This window comes from Drosophila miranda, chromosome XR (genome assembly GCF_003369915.1).
Source record: "Drosophila miranda strain MSH22 chromosome XR, D.miranda_PacBio2.1, whole genome shotgun sequence".
Lineage (NCBI taxonomy): Eukaryota > Metazoa > Arthropoda > Insecta > Diptera > Drosophilidae > Drosophila > Drosophila miranda.
In genome coordinates this window covers 28,919,343-28,933,551 of record NC_046674.1, presented here as the reverse complement: position 1 = coordinate 28,933,551, position 14,209 = coordinate 28,919,343, and the positions used below count along the sequence as shown (strand labels likewise).

General features: G+C 49.1%; 3 protein-coding genes across 3 annotated transcripts; all 3 read left to right on the top strand.

Annotated features, from left to right (window-relative positions):
- The first annotated feature begins 2,154 nt into the window (after positions 1-2,154).
- LOC108165250 lies at positions 2,155-6,049 on the top strand. Its single transcript, XM_017301288.2, has 3 exons — positions 2,155-2,318; positions 3,331-3,541; positions 3,638-6,049. The coding sequence occupies exons 1-3, from the start codon at positions 2,259-2,261 to the stop codon at positions 5,848-5,850; spliced, it is 2,484 nt and encodes an 827-aa protein (XP_017156777.1). The 5' UTR covers positions 2,155-2,258; the 3' UTR covers positions 5,851-6,049.
- A 1,940-nt stretch (positions 6,050-7,989) lies between these two features.
- Positions 7,990-9,604, top strand: LOC108153762 (GATA zinc finger domain-containing protein 10). The gene is made up of 2 exons (XM_017283901.2): positions 7,990-8,080; positions 8,151-9,604. The coding sequence occupies exons 1-2, from the start codon at positions 8,066-8,068 to the stop codon at positions 9,396-9,398; spliced, it is 1,263 nt and encodes a 420-aa protein (XP_017139390.1). The 5' UTR covers positions 7,990-8,065; the 3' UTR covers positions 9,399-9,604.
- Positions 9,605-11,248: 1,644 nt separating this feature from the next.
- Positions 11,249-11,728, top strand: LOC108165251. The gene is made up of 2 exons (XM_033386182.1): positions 11,249-11,437; positions 11,531-11,728. The coding sequence occupies exons 1-2, from the start codon at positions 11,249-11,251 to the stop codon at positions 11,726-11,728; spliced, it is 387 nt and encodes a 128-aa protein (XP_033242073.1).
- The last annotated feature ends 2,481 nt before the right edge of the window (positions 11,729-14,209 follow it).

Below are 14,209 nucleotides of genomic sequence, written 5' to 3'. Positions count from 1 at the left end.
CAATTGGGATCGACTGCCGCTTCCCAGCTGGAGCGGTGCTTCCTTCTAATGAATGACTGCCATTTCCGCTCGACTTCCAGAGATCCACAAAAAACCGAAACCGAAATGAAAAACTCTCGTTATGATCTGAACGCCCTCCCCCAACAATGGACCCATAAACCAACCAAGCAACTGCAAGAAATTAATAAGCTTAAGAGTTGCCAGAGATGGTGTCAGAGAGCCGGTGTCTCCTCTCAGCCACAAAACGTAATATTTCAAACATTTTCCAAAGCTTGTAGCTACCGCCACAGTGGTACGAATGTTGGGGAAATCTTTATGAATTTGAAAAGTATATACATATGTATTTGTGTGTTCCAAGAGCTGTGCAGCATGCATTCTCTAAGAAGAAAAAAACACCTTTCTTGATCTTAGATATGGAAGAAACCTTTTTTTTCAATATATATTTTCCACCTCATCATAATAGTCATCCAAGCCAGCCAAACCATCACTGACATGGCCTTTGGCCTTGCACTTGTCCCATCCAGACGCTTTCTTTAGCAGCTGCCCGACCCAACCAGACATGAATCGAATGAATGAAACGGCAGTCTCCGTTTTTAGACTTAACCTGTGGATCTCTGGCCCCACTGTTCGGGTGGCCTACGTCATCGTTTGCTGGCCGTTTATCGATTGCGCTAGCTGTTGTCTGTTGGACGTCTGTCTTGCACTTTTTCTGCCGCTGCCGCTGCCGCTGTCGCTGCCTGTGTTGCTGGCGTTGCCATTGGATTTGTGGTGGCTGCAGCTTTTGGCCACATAACGGGGCATGGATCGCAATCGCATTCGCATTCGGTTGTTGGCCAGGTTGTTGATCTTCACACACACACACAAACACACACACATGTGGACGGGGGGGAGACCGCCGCCAGCTTTTCGCTTTGTTTCGCTTTTGATTATTACGGCCATTATCGCTGGCGTTAAGTGTGGCAAGTGTTTCGGTGTTCGTTTCGCTTTTTGTTTGCCTGCTTCTCCCACCAGAATATTAAAATATAAATCATACGCCCTGTGGGGCACGTAAAATGAATTTCATGGCAATTCGTGAGCCAAAAAGCACAGAGCCAAGCTCTCAAAAACCAATCAATCGGCAGCACCACCCTCTATTCCCAGCGATCGCTTTCGATCCTTCTGGCTAATGTCTTAGGTCTCGTAATCTTGAAATTGGAATCAACATTGTTGCCTGGTATTTTCTATGGCTGCAACTGCAACATTTGATGGAAAATCATCATAAATCTTGCAGCCACTCTTTGCCTCACTCCTTGTTAATTATTATGCACTGAATCAGTGACCATGAAGACAAACACTTGGCCAGCCACCCATCCACCCATCCAACCATCTATCCCATGCGCCTGCCATGCGGCTGCTGCGCATGCGGTTTCATGCGGTTGAGGCACCTCTTTTGGAATACAGTCTCTCGGAAACAGCTTGAGAGGAAAACCCAGGAATATTTCACTTGTTCGAGACCAAACTAATTGAGGACCAAGCATCCTGATGAAGCATCCTTCAGGGCTACATCAAGTGGAGCCATGACATTGCTTGACAGATAACCGATATCCAAAGATATCAACCTCTGGAGTGGAGTGGGGAAGCCGCTCCCTGATCGATTAGCTGTCGCTTAGACCAATAAATGCCTTTGCTGGCGAGGATTTTACAAGTCAATTACAGGTATTAAAACCGTTTCGAGCCCCAAACATTTCATTGAACTGTTTGTCTGTCTATTTGGCCTATGGCTTAATTGGCCATCAAAGTCACAACTGAAGCCGAGAAACCAGTTCTACCGTTTTCCCGTTGTGTGGAAGAGCAAAGAGTAGTCCATGATCTCAGAGTCGAGGTTCGGGAATCGGGGATCGGGAGGGTCATTATGGGTGTACATATCACGCATACGCCAGTGCGTTTTCGTCGATTGCCTCGTTACAATTTTTACAATTTGAATTGTCATCGAAAGTTAATCTCTGTGCACTTTTCTCTCTCTTTGTCTCTCTCGCTCGCTCTCTCCTTTTCTCTCTCCGTATGTTTGTGCTTTTTTCTTTGGCCTGCACATTCGCATAAATTTTCCGCTGCAACGGTCTGCATCATTATAAAAGCCGCACTGCGCCAGCGTGCCGCAAACACTTGCACCACAGACCCAACCGCGTTCGCACCAAACGTCTGCGATTAGAGCGCGTCAGCATCGTCATCCACGGACTAGTCCTCAGCTCATCCTCATCCAGAAGTGCTCCACAATCAGAATGGACAGTGCTCCATTCAATCGCAGCCGCGGCCTGCTGTGCCTCTATTTGCTGTTACTCGTAAGTAATCCTCAAGGCAGACCCATCCCCGAAATCCGGCACAAGGAGTGCTTTTTGTTCTTGTGAAAAGTGATTCCTAGAATGGATAAATGCAAATGTGAAATGTATTTTAGCCGTTATATAGTGCCCTGCCCGGAACATGCAACATTTCGTTCGGTTTGTCTCCAAGAAATCCTGCAGAAAGTCCTGTTAAATAAAGTGTTTCGAAAGGTTCTATCATCATAAACAGATACTGTTCCTTCAAAGTGGATAACTGTACTATATTTTCAAGACCCAATAAGATCTCTAAAGTAACCATTGGACACACAAACGAGAACGGAAAACATTGGTTGAAGGATGTTTACTCCCAAATGGTTAGCAGATTCTCCATTCAACCCACAAATCGATTCAGAGCTTGATTTGAAACCATTTGCATAGAGGATTTTTATCTGGTTCTATGGGTCCGACAGACATTAAATGAAATTTACTCAGACATTTGATCGAATATCTTATTTTTGTGTATGGTTTTATGTTTTATATTTATCAGTTTATCCATATTTGGATATTGATATTAATTCACACAGCGATCCACAACGATCCACAGCACATACTATACACAATTGCGTGCCGCAATCACTTCATGCCACAAAATGTTTCAATCACCCCTCTGCCTGCCCCTCTGCCACAACATCTCCATTTTCCATCCACCATCCTCCATTGAAACGACCAACGATCTTTGGGCCATTGAACCTAAGAGAGCGAGAGCAATCATTTAGAAATTGCAATCACCCTGTTGTTACACCACCCCCCCCCCCCCCCTCTTTGTCTCTTTGCCCCCTTTCCGTCTTTCCCTCCCTACCCCTCCATGATCGACGAAAGCGAAAGTAAATACGCTAAAAATATAGTAGACTTAATTAGTTTAATTGGAAAATGAGTGTATACACAACAAATTGGAGCACTTTTCCGATGCATTTCGATGACAATTCGCCGTGAAATTGATCAGCCACGCCCCTTTTGCACCTCCCCCTTGCAGATGTCAACACTGTGTAACGCTGTGTCCGTCACCACAGGAACTTCGGGGCACAGCCACAGCCGCCGCCGCTCCGGAGGAGGAGGTGGAGGGGGTCTGACCCTGGTGGAGGACTCTGTGCCGGATCAGCTGGCCCTCGCAGGACGCACCCACACCAGGCGAGGGTCCAGCCATTCAGTGCTCCACAGCAGATCCAAAGAGACGCCCAACAAAGGTGAGTGCCAGAGAGAGGCGCGAAAAACAGATTTCAATTAAAGGCCGCTGCAGCACTGAAACCAAAAACACCTGGAACCCTCTTTCCCTTTCCCAGATTATGCCTACGGACAGGTGGAACTGAATCTGGTGCGACCCGAACCTGAGACTCTGTATCCCAGCAGTCTGAGCACGACCACAGCGGCAGTTGCAAGTGGAATTCGGGTGGGTTCTGGGCCATCAGCAGCAGCAGCAGCAGCAGCTTCGATGAACCATCAGGATACGATCACGCTGGAGGATTCGCAGAGTGCCGCCGAGTATGTGGCTAATGCCATTAAGCTGGCCTACAAACAGCCACAGATACAGATCCAGCAGCCACAGCCACAGATCCTAACGCAATCGCAGGCGGCCCCAAAGGAGCCCAAGGCTTCATCAGAGCAGCCGCAGAGGGATGTGGAACGGGAACGAGAACTCCTGGAGCTGCACTTGCAGAAGGAGCTTCAGGCGCAGCAGGCACCCGCTCCAGTGTACGAGAAGGAGCCCGTGACCCGCAGCTACGAGCTCTACGAACAGGGAGATCCGTCGATCCAGTCCCAGCCCCAAACGGGGGAGATCGAGCGGCAGTATCGCACAAAATACTACAACTATGTCCCGTATCCGCCGCCGCAGCTGTACCGCAACCTCGAAGCGGAAGCCGAGGAGAAGGTGCAGGTGTCCGCCTCCACGGAGATACCCAAGTCGGAGATAATGAAGCAAATCGAGAAGTCGGTGATCAAGTACATGAAAGAGCTGGAGGCAGAGGGCAAGATTCTGAGCACGCCCCAGGAGCAGCCGCAGTCGATGCCCCCGCCGCTAATCACAACTTACTACAAGCCGGCATCCGCCTCCATTTCTGTGTCCTCGGCGGCTCCATCCTACTCCTCAGCAACCTCTGCGTCCTCGTCGATCTCCTCGCTTTCCGATGAGAAGCGCTACAGCAGCAGCACGGTGAGACCGAAGTACACTCCGCCGCCGGGACAGGGTCGCCAGCAATCGTCGTCTTACCACCAGCATCATCCCTCTGGCGGTCAGGCGGCGGCGCACCACCATCATCAGCAACAGCACCAGACCAAGGCTCATCCCCATCTCCACTCGAGCTCCCACTCCCAGTCGCACTCCCAGCCCCAGTCCCAGTCTCAGTCCCACTCCCCGTCGCACTCGCAGCCACAGTCGCACTCTCACGCCCAGTCAAAGCCACAAGTGCAGCACTTCCAGTCCGAGACGGAGACCGCCTACCAAGCGCCCGATCTACCCGTAGACGAGCTCAGTCCCAATGTCGAGTTCATCTACAAGATCAAGACGCGGGCACCGCTTCAGACGGCCACCGTGAAAACGGTCTCCAAACCGTACACGCTGCCCCTGAAGAGCACGGAGCACTTTGACCATGGCGCTGCCCTCAAGAATATCGAAGAGTTCGATCTGTCCCATGTGGTCAGTGGGTCAGAGCGGGAAAGGGAGCGGGAACGTGAGCGGCAGCGGGAGCGTGAGACGGGGGAAGACCAACAGCTGCAACACCACCACCAGCATACCCGCGGATCCGGCGGGAAGCCCCACAAGCTGTATTTCAACTCTGAGATCTACCACGACATTAACTCGCTGCCGTTTAAAGGCGAAAAAGTGCGCCACGACCCGGAAGCGGAGCGGGCGATCCACGAGTACCGACAAAAGCTAAAGTCGGCCGCCGGAGACCTCCATCCGGACTACAAGGGCTACACGGGCTACTTTGCTGAGCCGGATCCGGATTCAGAGCGCGAGGAACGGGAGCAGGCCAAGCTCCAGCTGCAGCTGCAGTCCCAGGAGGATGGTTACCCCATAGTCAATCCCTATCCCTATCTGCTTAAGAAGGAGCCGCTGGGGTCCAAGTACGAGGAGGAGCATGAATCCTGGCCAGAGCAGCCGCTCCGTCTGGTCCACACACACGGCCACCCACTCGGCCACGGCCACGCCCACGCCCATGCCCATGCACATGGCAAGGGCCAGCACAAAGGGCAGGGCCAGGGTCAGGGTCAGGTTGGTGGGATCAACAGCAGCCTAGAGTACGACAGCTACAGCCCCAAGTTCAACAATAATCCCGAGGGCTACGGCTACCAGCACACGTACAAGGGCTCCTCTGGAGGGACACTGCCCGCCGGTGGCAAGCGTGGCAAGCGGGGCGGCAGCGGAGCCGGCTCCAGCGGCGGCGGTGGCAATGTCCACCCGATTCCGGGCAAGAAGCAGCTGCGGACGAGCGCCGCCAGTGCGGGTGGCGATCTGGAGGCCAGCCTCGCCCTGAGGCCCCCACCCAAAAAGTAGTTCGCCCCCAGTCCCCCCTCTCATAGCTGATTTTATGCAACATTTTGTTGATTGTTGAATGTATTTTTTTTGTTAGTTACTCTAAGTATTTTATGATTATTTATTTTACGGCCAGCTGCCCAGACCCGGGACCCAAAACCGGTGCTTGTCAGCATACTAGAAAAGCGCAAACAAATTACCCAGTAATAAACAAATACTAAATGCGAAATTGGAAAGTGTTTTCCCTGCACAGTAAGGAAGGTTAGCCTGAAAAATCAGCAGATTTTCGAATTTAAGGGGCTCCAATGTACGCTTCAACTTCGGATTGTCAGCTCTGTTCAACGATGAATGCAACACCAAAGTTTCTCTAGCAGATCATTTATGCCACGTTCACGCGGGACTGGATTATTGGGACAATATAGCCATTGTATCGACACGAATACAAAATCTTATAAAAGTCTATACAATTCTCTTTGCAACCCATTAAATGTTTGAGATATCAGAGCTGCAAGTGCCGATTGAAAATTATGAAAGTGCTCAGTCACCAAATCGCGGGTTTTGAATTTGTAATTTACGATTTTGTGAGTACGTATATTGCCTAATCGAAAAATGAGGATGTGAACTATCCATGCACTGTCGCACAGCAATATCTATTGGATTGAGATCGAATGATCGATCCGTCCGTCGCGGTCACAAAAAACAACAATTTTTCGACGAAATGCAAATAATCCTCCACTCTTCCAATGGTATGTTTCGGACATACATACGAGATCGTTCTCAGATCTTATGTTCGTGCGGAACGTCCACTGCCTCGTTTCGTTAGATGCTTTGGTGGCTGGGAACCCAATAGATCCGCACTGACTTTGTCGTGCTTAGGGTGTCTAGTGCTTCCCTGCTCGCCAAGACACTTCTGGAACTTACCGTGGACGATCTGTCTACGAATAAGTTAGTCCCATCGTGTGCTCGATTCGTTAGATGAGCAACCTCCTGAACTTTCCTGGTGGCAAAAACTTCCGGTGGATTCGCAGTCGATCTGGTAAAAGCGCAGCGGCACAGACACCGACAGAGATTTCATACTTTGAATCAGCTGTGCGTGTTCGTGTGCCAAGCAACCATCAACCACCATATTGCCCTTCAGATTAGATTGGTCTGGAAGCATAGGGGAATACGACCATTACTCATCATCAATTACGAGAACAATCGCTAAAACTAACGCAAAAATAATGCGAGTAATATAGATGCAACACCATTACTTATATAGACATTTCCATCAAAAGCCTCATAAGTAATTAGAAATAAATAAAATAAGCTCAATGCTTTTCCGCTTCCAGTAAAAATTTATTTATCATAATTAATGGATCGGCTTGTGACTTTCTCTTACAAGTAGTCTTTTCCTCCAGAGACTTTTTCAGTTTTAACAAATCATTTTTATTGTCTTTGATTTTGTCGTAGGAGGTTTTCGTAAGAGATTGATTTCCACACTCTTTTTACCCTTTTGCATTTAGATAATTTTATAGACTTTGAATTCATATTTTTACTCCCAACACGATGTATCGACGGTCGATCAATTCCATCGATATTATCGATAGTACCATCGATGGCTTCGCGCGGAACTATCCATAAAAATACCGCCTTGCCCACTTTCTGCCAGTGCTGCCCATGCTCCCGGGCCCACTGGGCCCAATCGATCGGCATTGAATCTGATTTCCCTTTTGCTTCATGATTCGCGTTCTGTTTTGCTCTGTGTTTCGGGCTCATATCATATCTGTGCGTATGTGTTTGTGTGTGGAATAGTTAAATATTTTTGCGTACAATTATGAGATGACCGCCTACGACCACCGCAGATTCCCGCTTCAGCCTCGTCGAAAAGTAAAAGTCCAGGCCCCTCAACCATTCCTGAATTCGTGTTCAATTTCATATCTTAGCCACATTTCCGTACCAGAATGATCTAGATAAAGATGAAATAACTAATTGGCACATCTGTAAGTAAGCTGTTGCTAGTTATAGATAATACGTGAGAAACTGGCAGCTATCGGCACAAACAGCATTCATCATCCCACAATTGTACTCTTTTTTTGGTGTACTCGAATTTTGGCCAACGCTCACGCGCTGATTTGACAAGAGATCGTTTGAATTGATGTCGGACCTAGACCTACTCGTAGTAATGCTATAAAACGTATTTGGCGTGACTCGGCTTTGCCATTGCTCGCTCGGCACTCGACCAGCCGCCCCAAAGATGAAGCTTCGCGTGGTAAGTGCAACGCTTTGATCCTGCATCGTTTTGGCTCCTCCTACAGCTTCTCTTGTGCTCTTTTTTGCAGTTCCTCCTTCTCAGCGCCGCCCTTGCAGCGACCACTGTCCAGGCCGTCGTCCAGCCGGGCAGGAATCAGCAGCTGTTCAACCACAACCGGAACGGATACCGCTACAACGGACCCGCCCACAAGTACCTGCCCGCCCAGGGGCCGCCCAGCACGGAAGCGGGCATCATCACTGGGCCCTGGCAATCTCATGGATCTCATGGCAATCAAATTCCACAATCCCTGGAGCACTCTCATGGGGCCAATCATCAACAGCAGCAGGGCTACAACGGTCCCTACAACAACCAGTACTACGGGGGACAGGAGCAGCATCGACAAGAAGAGCACTCCTGGAAGCAGAAGCAACAGTTTGGACAACAGCAAAATCACCAACAGAGAGGTGAACCCTGGCAGTCATCTCAGGGACTTGCACAGGATCAAGGCTTCCAGCAGCACCAGGAGCAGCAGTACCACCAGCACCAGTCCCAATCACATCATCAACAAGGCCACCAAGAAGTGGAATACGCTCCCGAGCAGCATGGCAGGCCAGGACAACATCATCAACAAGGCCTCCTCCAGCAGGAGCCACATCATCAGAGAGCTGAATCCTGGCAACCATCTCATGAGCAAGGCTTTCAGTATGAGCAACATCGTGAAGGGCAACCATCCGATTTTGCCCAAAACTCTGATAGATTTCCTTCGGCTCTCGCACATGCCACCAGCCATAAAACTGTTGCTGCTCCTGCCCGCGATATCAAGCTTGTTCCAGCTTATACTCTTTCTAGTTATTCGGACCAAGATCGCTTCATTGGATTGGATGCTCTCGACACTCGCCTACTGAGCCAATCCCTGCCAGAGGCCTACCAGCGGGTTCCTTTCAACGCTGTCCAGCCCTCCAGCCACCAGGGACTAGGCCAGGTCCAAGGTCAGCGGCATGAGGAGCTGTTGGGGGGCTCTCCCCAGCAACAGGAGAGCCAGGGCTATGTCCAGATGCAATCGCACTCCTACGAGCTGCCTTCGTCCCATACCATGCAGCGGGAGTGGCCCCAGCAGCTGCAGCAGCAACAGCAGCCTCATAACTCAGGAAATCGTCAGTACTCGGAAAGTGCCTTTGCTTTCTCCTCCAACCAATCCCCAGATTCCAGCAGCCACTCGTCTAACCCAGCCGTTCACCCCTCAAGCCCATCCATTCACTCTTCGAATCCGTCCTACTCCTTCCAGAACTCCTTGAGCCATCCCAGCCGCGAGTTCCAGCCGCCCTACTATAGATAGTCCTCATCCTTCATCCCCTGACGACTCACTGGGATCCATCGCCTGCCATAAGATCCCTAGTCTGAGCATCTTGTTCCATAACTTCCCTGGACTTCTACTTCTGCCTTTCTTAGACCTGAAATGCATTTAGTTTGAGCAGGAATTTACCTTTTAACTATCTTTTTTTTTTGTACTATTTAATCCAATAAATTATGTCATGAGCAGAATGATGGCGTCACCAAATGGGGGGCTCTGGACCTTGGAGTCTGTTGGCCAAAATGCGAGCATGGCTAATTTGATTACGCGGATTCCCACCGTCAATCCGGATTCTGGCAAACTAATTGCCAGAATTTTGTAATTTGCCCACATTAATGCCTGTGCCTGCTGTTTGCGGCAGCTGCTGTGGCGAATTATGTGGCGATTAGAGATCCAAATTAGAGATGATTCGGTTCTCGGGGGCTTCCGCTGTAGTACGTGTGGTAAAAGAGTGTGCAAAGAGGCGGAAAAGTGAAGGTAAAGCAAACAAAACACCAAGACACCAGACAGACCGGCAGACGCCCACACCTTCCCATAGTTTCGTTGCAGCGTTGCAGCAGAAATCATAGCAAAAACAGCAGCATTTTTGTGGCACGGCGTCAACTTTCTTTGCAGCTGCAGTTGGAAGCCGCCAAACGCCAGCCGCCAGTAAAGAAAAAAAATTGCATTCACAACTCGAAGAGACGATGCTATACCTTTCCAGAGAATTGTCACGCAAAAAGGGCATAATATATGTACATATACGTAGATTAAAAGGCTATTTCATATATTTTCCATGTAGAACACAACCTTCTTTTGGCTGCAAGATCATCATGGGAACGATCTTCAAGGAAAATGAATACAAATGTGGTTCCGAAGGATAACTTTTAAGGGAAGCAATAAAAGGCTAAATCAATCAGAGGCTTCAGATTCACATATGTAGCTGCCATGTGTTGTACCCTTTATACTCTTAATGTTCTTTTATCTGTTCAAACATCGGATGACAGTGACGATATCTTATAGCAATAACCAAAAACAGTGTATCTACACCTTCGGCGACCTTCGTTACCATCTTTTTTACTGCTACTGCTGCTACCTGGTGCTGTTAATCTTTTTGGCACATTATTCGTTATGTTCATGCTTCGATTTCGATCAAGTCGAGTCATCAAAAATTGAAATGCTGCTGTCCGTGGTGCGAAAGCGGTAGATGAGGGGCGACAGCGGCACTGGACAGTGGACAGTAGACAGTGGACTGTCAGTGCCAGTGGACTGCAATACCGGATGACTTTCTTTTAGGTTGCAACTGCAACTGTTGTACGATAAAGGGAAGCACTTCTGCCTGTATTTGTGATACCATTTTGTATGGCATAGATCCCATCTGCCACACCGGCAGCAACAGAGTCACAACAGTGCCACAGTTGTAGGCCCTCATGTGGAAAATTTGGCATTCGAAGGGCAGGGCAAGGCGGTGGATCTCAGTTACATGGATTGTTGATCAAGCCACTCTGAAGGCAACAAATTTGGATGTTGCAACATCATTTGCGCAAACTCAAAGAGCCGAAAAATCATTTAACAAGAATTATGTTTCTGCACGATGAGAGAGAGAGAGAGAGCGTCATTAACTGGAATTCGATGGGGGGATCGATGCGGGGGAACCTCTGGAAACAGATGAAAAGGGAAAGGGAATGGGAATGGGAATTGGATTCCAAGTTGCGCAACACTGAGGAAGAAGCGGTGCCAGAAAGATATCACTTTTCAGCGGATCCATGGCTATCGGATAACGGTCATTCCGCCCATATATATCCACTGGGTGTCAGGGCCAGGGCCACCATTCGCCCGGGAGATCGATGGCCAGCATGTCACTGTCATCCCTCATCCTGGCGCTGCTCGGATGCCTACCTCTCTTGCAGGGGCAGCAGCAGTATCCCGCCTTCCCTGCCTGGCTGTACTCCATGCCTTGGCGTCCGCTGGTGCCGTCCACTCCACAGCAATCCCCACTCTCGCAGTTGAGTCCCGGCTACACGGGTCCTCAGACCTTTCCTTCTGTGCAGCGGGAGAGGGAGCGGGAACAGAGGCAGGAACAGCTACCGGAGCCTGAACAGGAGCTGCAGCAGGGTCTGTTCACGCCACAAATACAGTTACTGGGCCACACAGGACCGCCTGTTCAGGGAAGGTTCAGCCTGCCCTTCAGGCCCTCTCCCTTTTCGGGCTACACGGATGACGATGACGAGGATCCGGGAGGAGGATCTCTGGAGGAGCCAGCCAGAGAAATAGAAAGAGTTGGACCATTCGTCTACCTGTCCCCTGGCCGTCTGTACAACATATTTAGATCATAGAGTTCCCCATCATTAATCACGAATAAAGAAGTAGAAGCCACCCAAAAGCCACTGTTAGACAATCGATTCGAAAGGTCTTCCCACGCAATCCAATCTCTGGCCATGTAATCTCTGGCGATGACTCGCCCACCGAAGGGGCGATGGGAAGATGGCAGGGGGAAGATGGAGAGGCGTCTGGTGGCCGACTTTTACCATGGGCGGATCTGGTCGGATCTCTGGCAATTTGTTGCCGATTTCAAATGCCTCAATTACGACGACGACGAGGGCCCAGACGCACAAGACGCACAAGTCGCAAATCGGCGAAATTATATCTCGATCGACATGGCGGCAGGTGTGACCTTGGTGTTGCGATTGCGCAACGCGCAGCAGAAGTGGTAACCCAACTGGTGGTGGGGCGAATGGGGCAGAGACAGAGACAGTGGCAAGGGCAGCGGGTGCCAGGCAATTACATCAACTAAAAGCGCCGCGCAGTGGCACACGACCCGCCACGATGAAACGAAAGAAACGGCACACAAAAAGAGACAAAAGCGCCGCCTAAGAGGCAGAGAAGCTACCAGAAGAATCGCACCAAAACCATAGGAGAAATACCTAAGTCTGCGAGAGATCGAGGTCCGGAATACTCTTTGGAAATTATTTTATGGGTCTATTTAAGGCACATTTACTTTTCGTACGTTGATCCAAGCAAGTTTTTCCGTATAAAGATATTAAATATGGCTTTGCTGATCTCAGTTAAATAATATTTCAAATAAGCGGGAACGCTGTGAGCCGCGGCAAGGGCCGCTGCTCCCCTCCGCCAGTGAGAAAGAGAGACGGTGAATGAATAAGCGCGTTAAAGGAGGTTGTGTAGCCACATAAATGTAATTTCTCATATCTTTAAAATTGTGGGCGCCATAGATGTCCGCCCAAACATGGCTCGATGCTGATCAAGAATATATGTATGTACCTTATAGGGTCTGAAACACTTCCTCCTGGATGTTACACACATCCACTTCTACCACAAAACCAGTATACTCCTATACTCTTTCACTATCGGGTATAAAACATAGTGTTCCCAATAATTTGTATCTAAGGACCGTTAAATGATGCACCCCGATGCAGTATGAGCGACAGTGAATTGTGTAGAGGAACAAATATGCATTCGGTATAGTGGTTCCGTTCTCGGGAGGACTTCTACTAAGCAAAGGGTATTTGTAATGTATGTTTGCAAATATGTACAAACGTACATATAGTATAGTAGTATATGTAAAGAGTTAAAAAAATGTACACGAGGTTCGACCTGGGCAGAGCGAATATGCTCTTTCAGCATGGGGGATATAAGGTATAGGGCAGCCAATCAATTTCGACACTGGAGTGTGCCACACGGATGAGTGGTGCCAGAAGCGGGATCGGAGTTTCAGATGGATAAGGAAGTGCCTCATAAGAGCTTAATAGATATGTACATTCTCTGATCAGTTTGTTTCGTTTATCATTGATATTATTAATTTATCATATTCATTCAAAATGATTTGTATTTATTTTATTTTTAAATTAATAATCGCAAAGATCCCCTTCCGTTCCGCATACTGTACATCGTATTGCAAAATCGAAAACAAATCTCTTTTAAAATTTGCTTCGCTGAAAACACCAACAATTACAACGGGAGACAAGAGTGGAGAGATACTAGAGAAGAGTGGATTATGGAGCGTGGATTGAGAAGAGGGAGTGTGGAGAGAAGAGAGTGGCGTTTTGCGGCACAGGTAGTACGAGTAACTGTAAATTAAATGCAATTTGCGCATAAGCCGAGCTGCCTTTCTGGCAAGGGTGTGACAGCTGTGGGAGAGGAGGGACCAGAGCGGCTCACTGGGAACTTGGGAAAACACACACCTTGCTCGTGCAGGGAGGGGTGCAGTGGGGTATAGGGGAGCGAGCCAAAGGGCAGCCCGTGACATGTGATATGAAAAAGTGTCACTTGAACTTGAGTGGCGCTGTCGGGTCTTCGCCAATCCGCACAGTGGTACAAATCACTGAAAATAGTGGAACACATATTTCAAGAAGATAAGCGAAAATGAGTAGTGTAGTACACCCATAGAACAGTAGCAGCACCCCCAGTACATCTTCCTACTACAGTAAGCACTCATTATGAATACTATAAGACATTCAAATCAAAATCTATCCCACAGTGCGTGCGTCGAGAGTGAGAGTAGATGTGCCCCTCCGGTCCGCCCTCTGCCAGCGGCTGACACAAAGCAGAGCGCAGAAGAAACCAAAGCCGAATTCGAAACCGAAAACATACGTCTGAGTCTGCGTATGCAAAGCAGTCGCAGCCGACAGAGAGTGCGAATGAGAGGAGAGAAGAAACTGTTTTCGCATCGCTGCGCGTCGGCGCAGTTGGCGTCGCAGTTGGCGCTGAGCCGCTGTCCAAGTTGAAGTCGTGGCTGTGGCTGGGGCTTTGGCAGCGGCCGAGGCAGAGCGCGTATAAAAGGGTTGGCCGTCGCAGAGGTC

Coding starts and splice junctions, on each gene's coding strand:
- LOC108165250 (XM_017301288.2), top strand. CDS start 2,259: ATGGACAGTGCTCCATTCAATCGCAGCCGCGGCCTGCTGTGCCTCTAT. Junction 2,319..3,330: donor GCCTCTATTTGCTGTTACTC/GTAAGTAATCCT, acceptor TCCCCCTTGCAG/ATGTCAACACTGTGTAACGC. Junction 3,542..3,637: donor CAAAGAGACGCCCAACAAAG/GTGAGTGCCAGA, acceptor TCCCTTTCCCAG/ATTATGCCTACGGACAGGTG.
- LOC108165251 (XM_033386182.1), top strand. CDS start 11,249: ATGTCACTGTCATCCCTCATCCTGGCGCTGCTCGGATGCCTACCTCTC. Junction 11,438..11,530: donor GTCCTCAGACCTTTCCTTCT/GTGCAGCGGGAG, acceptor CCACAAATACAG/TTACTGGGCCACACAGGACC.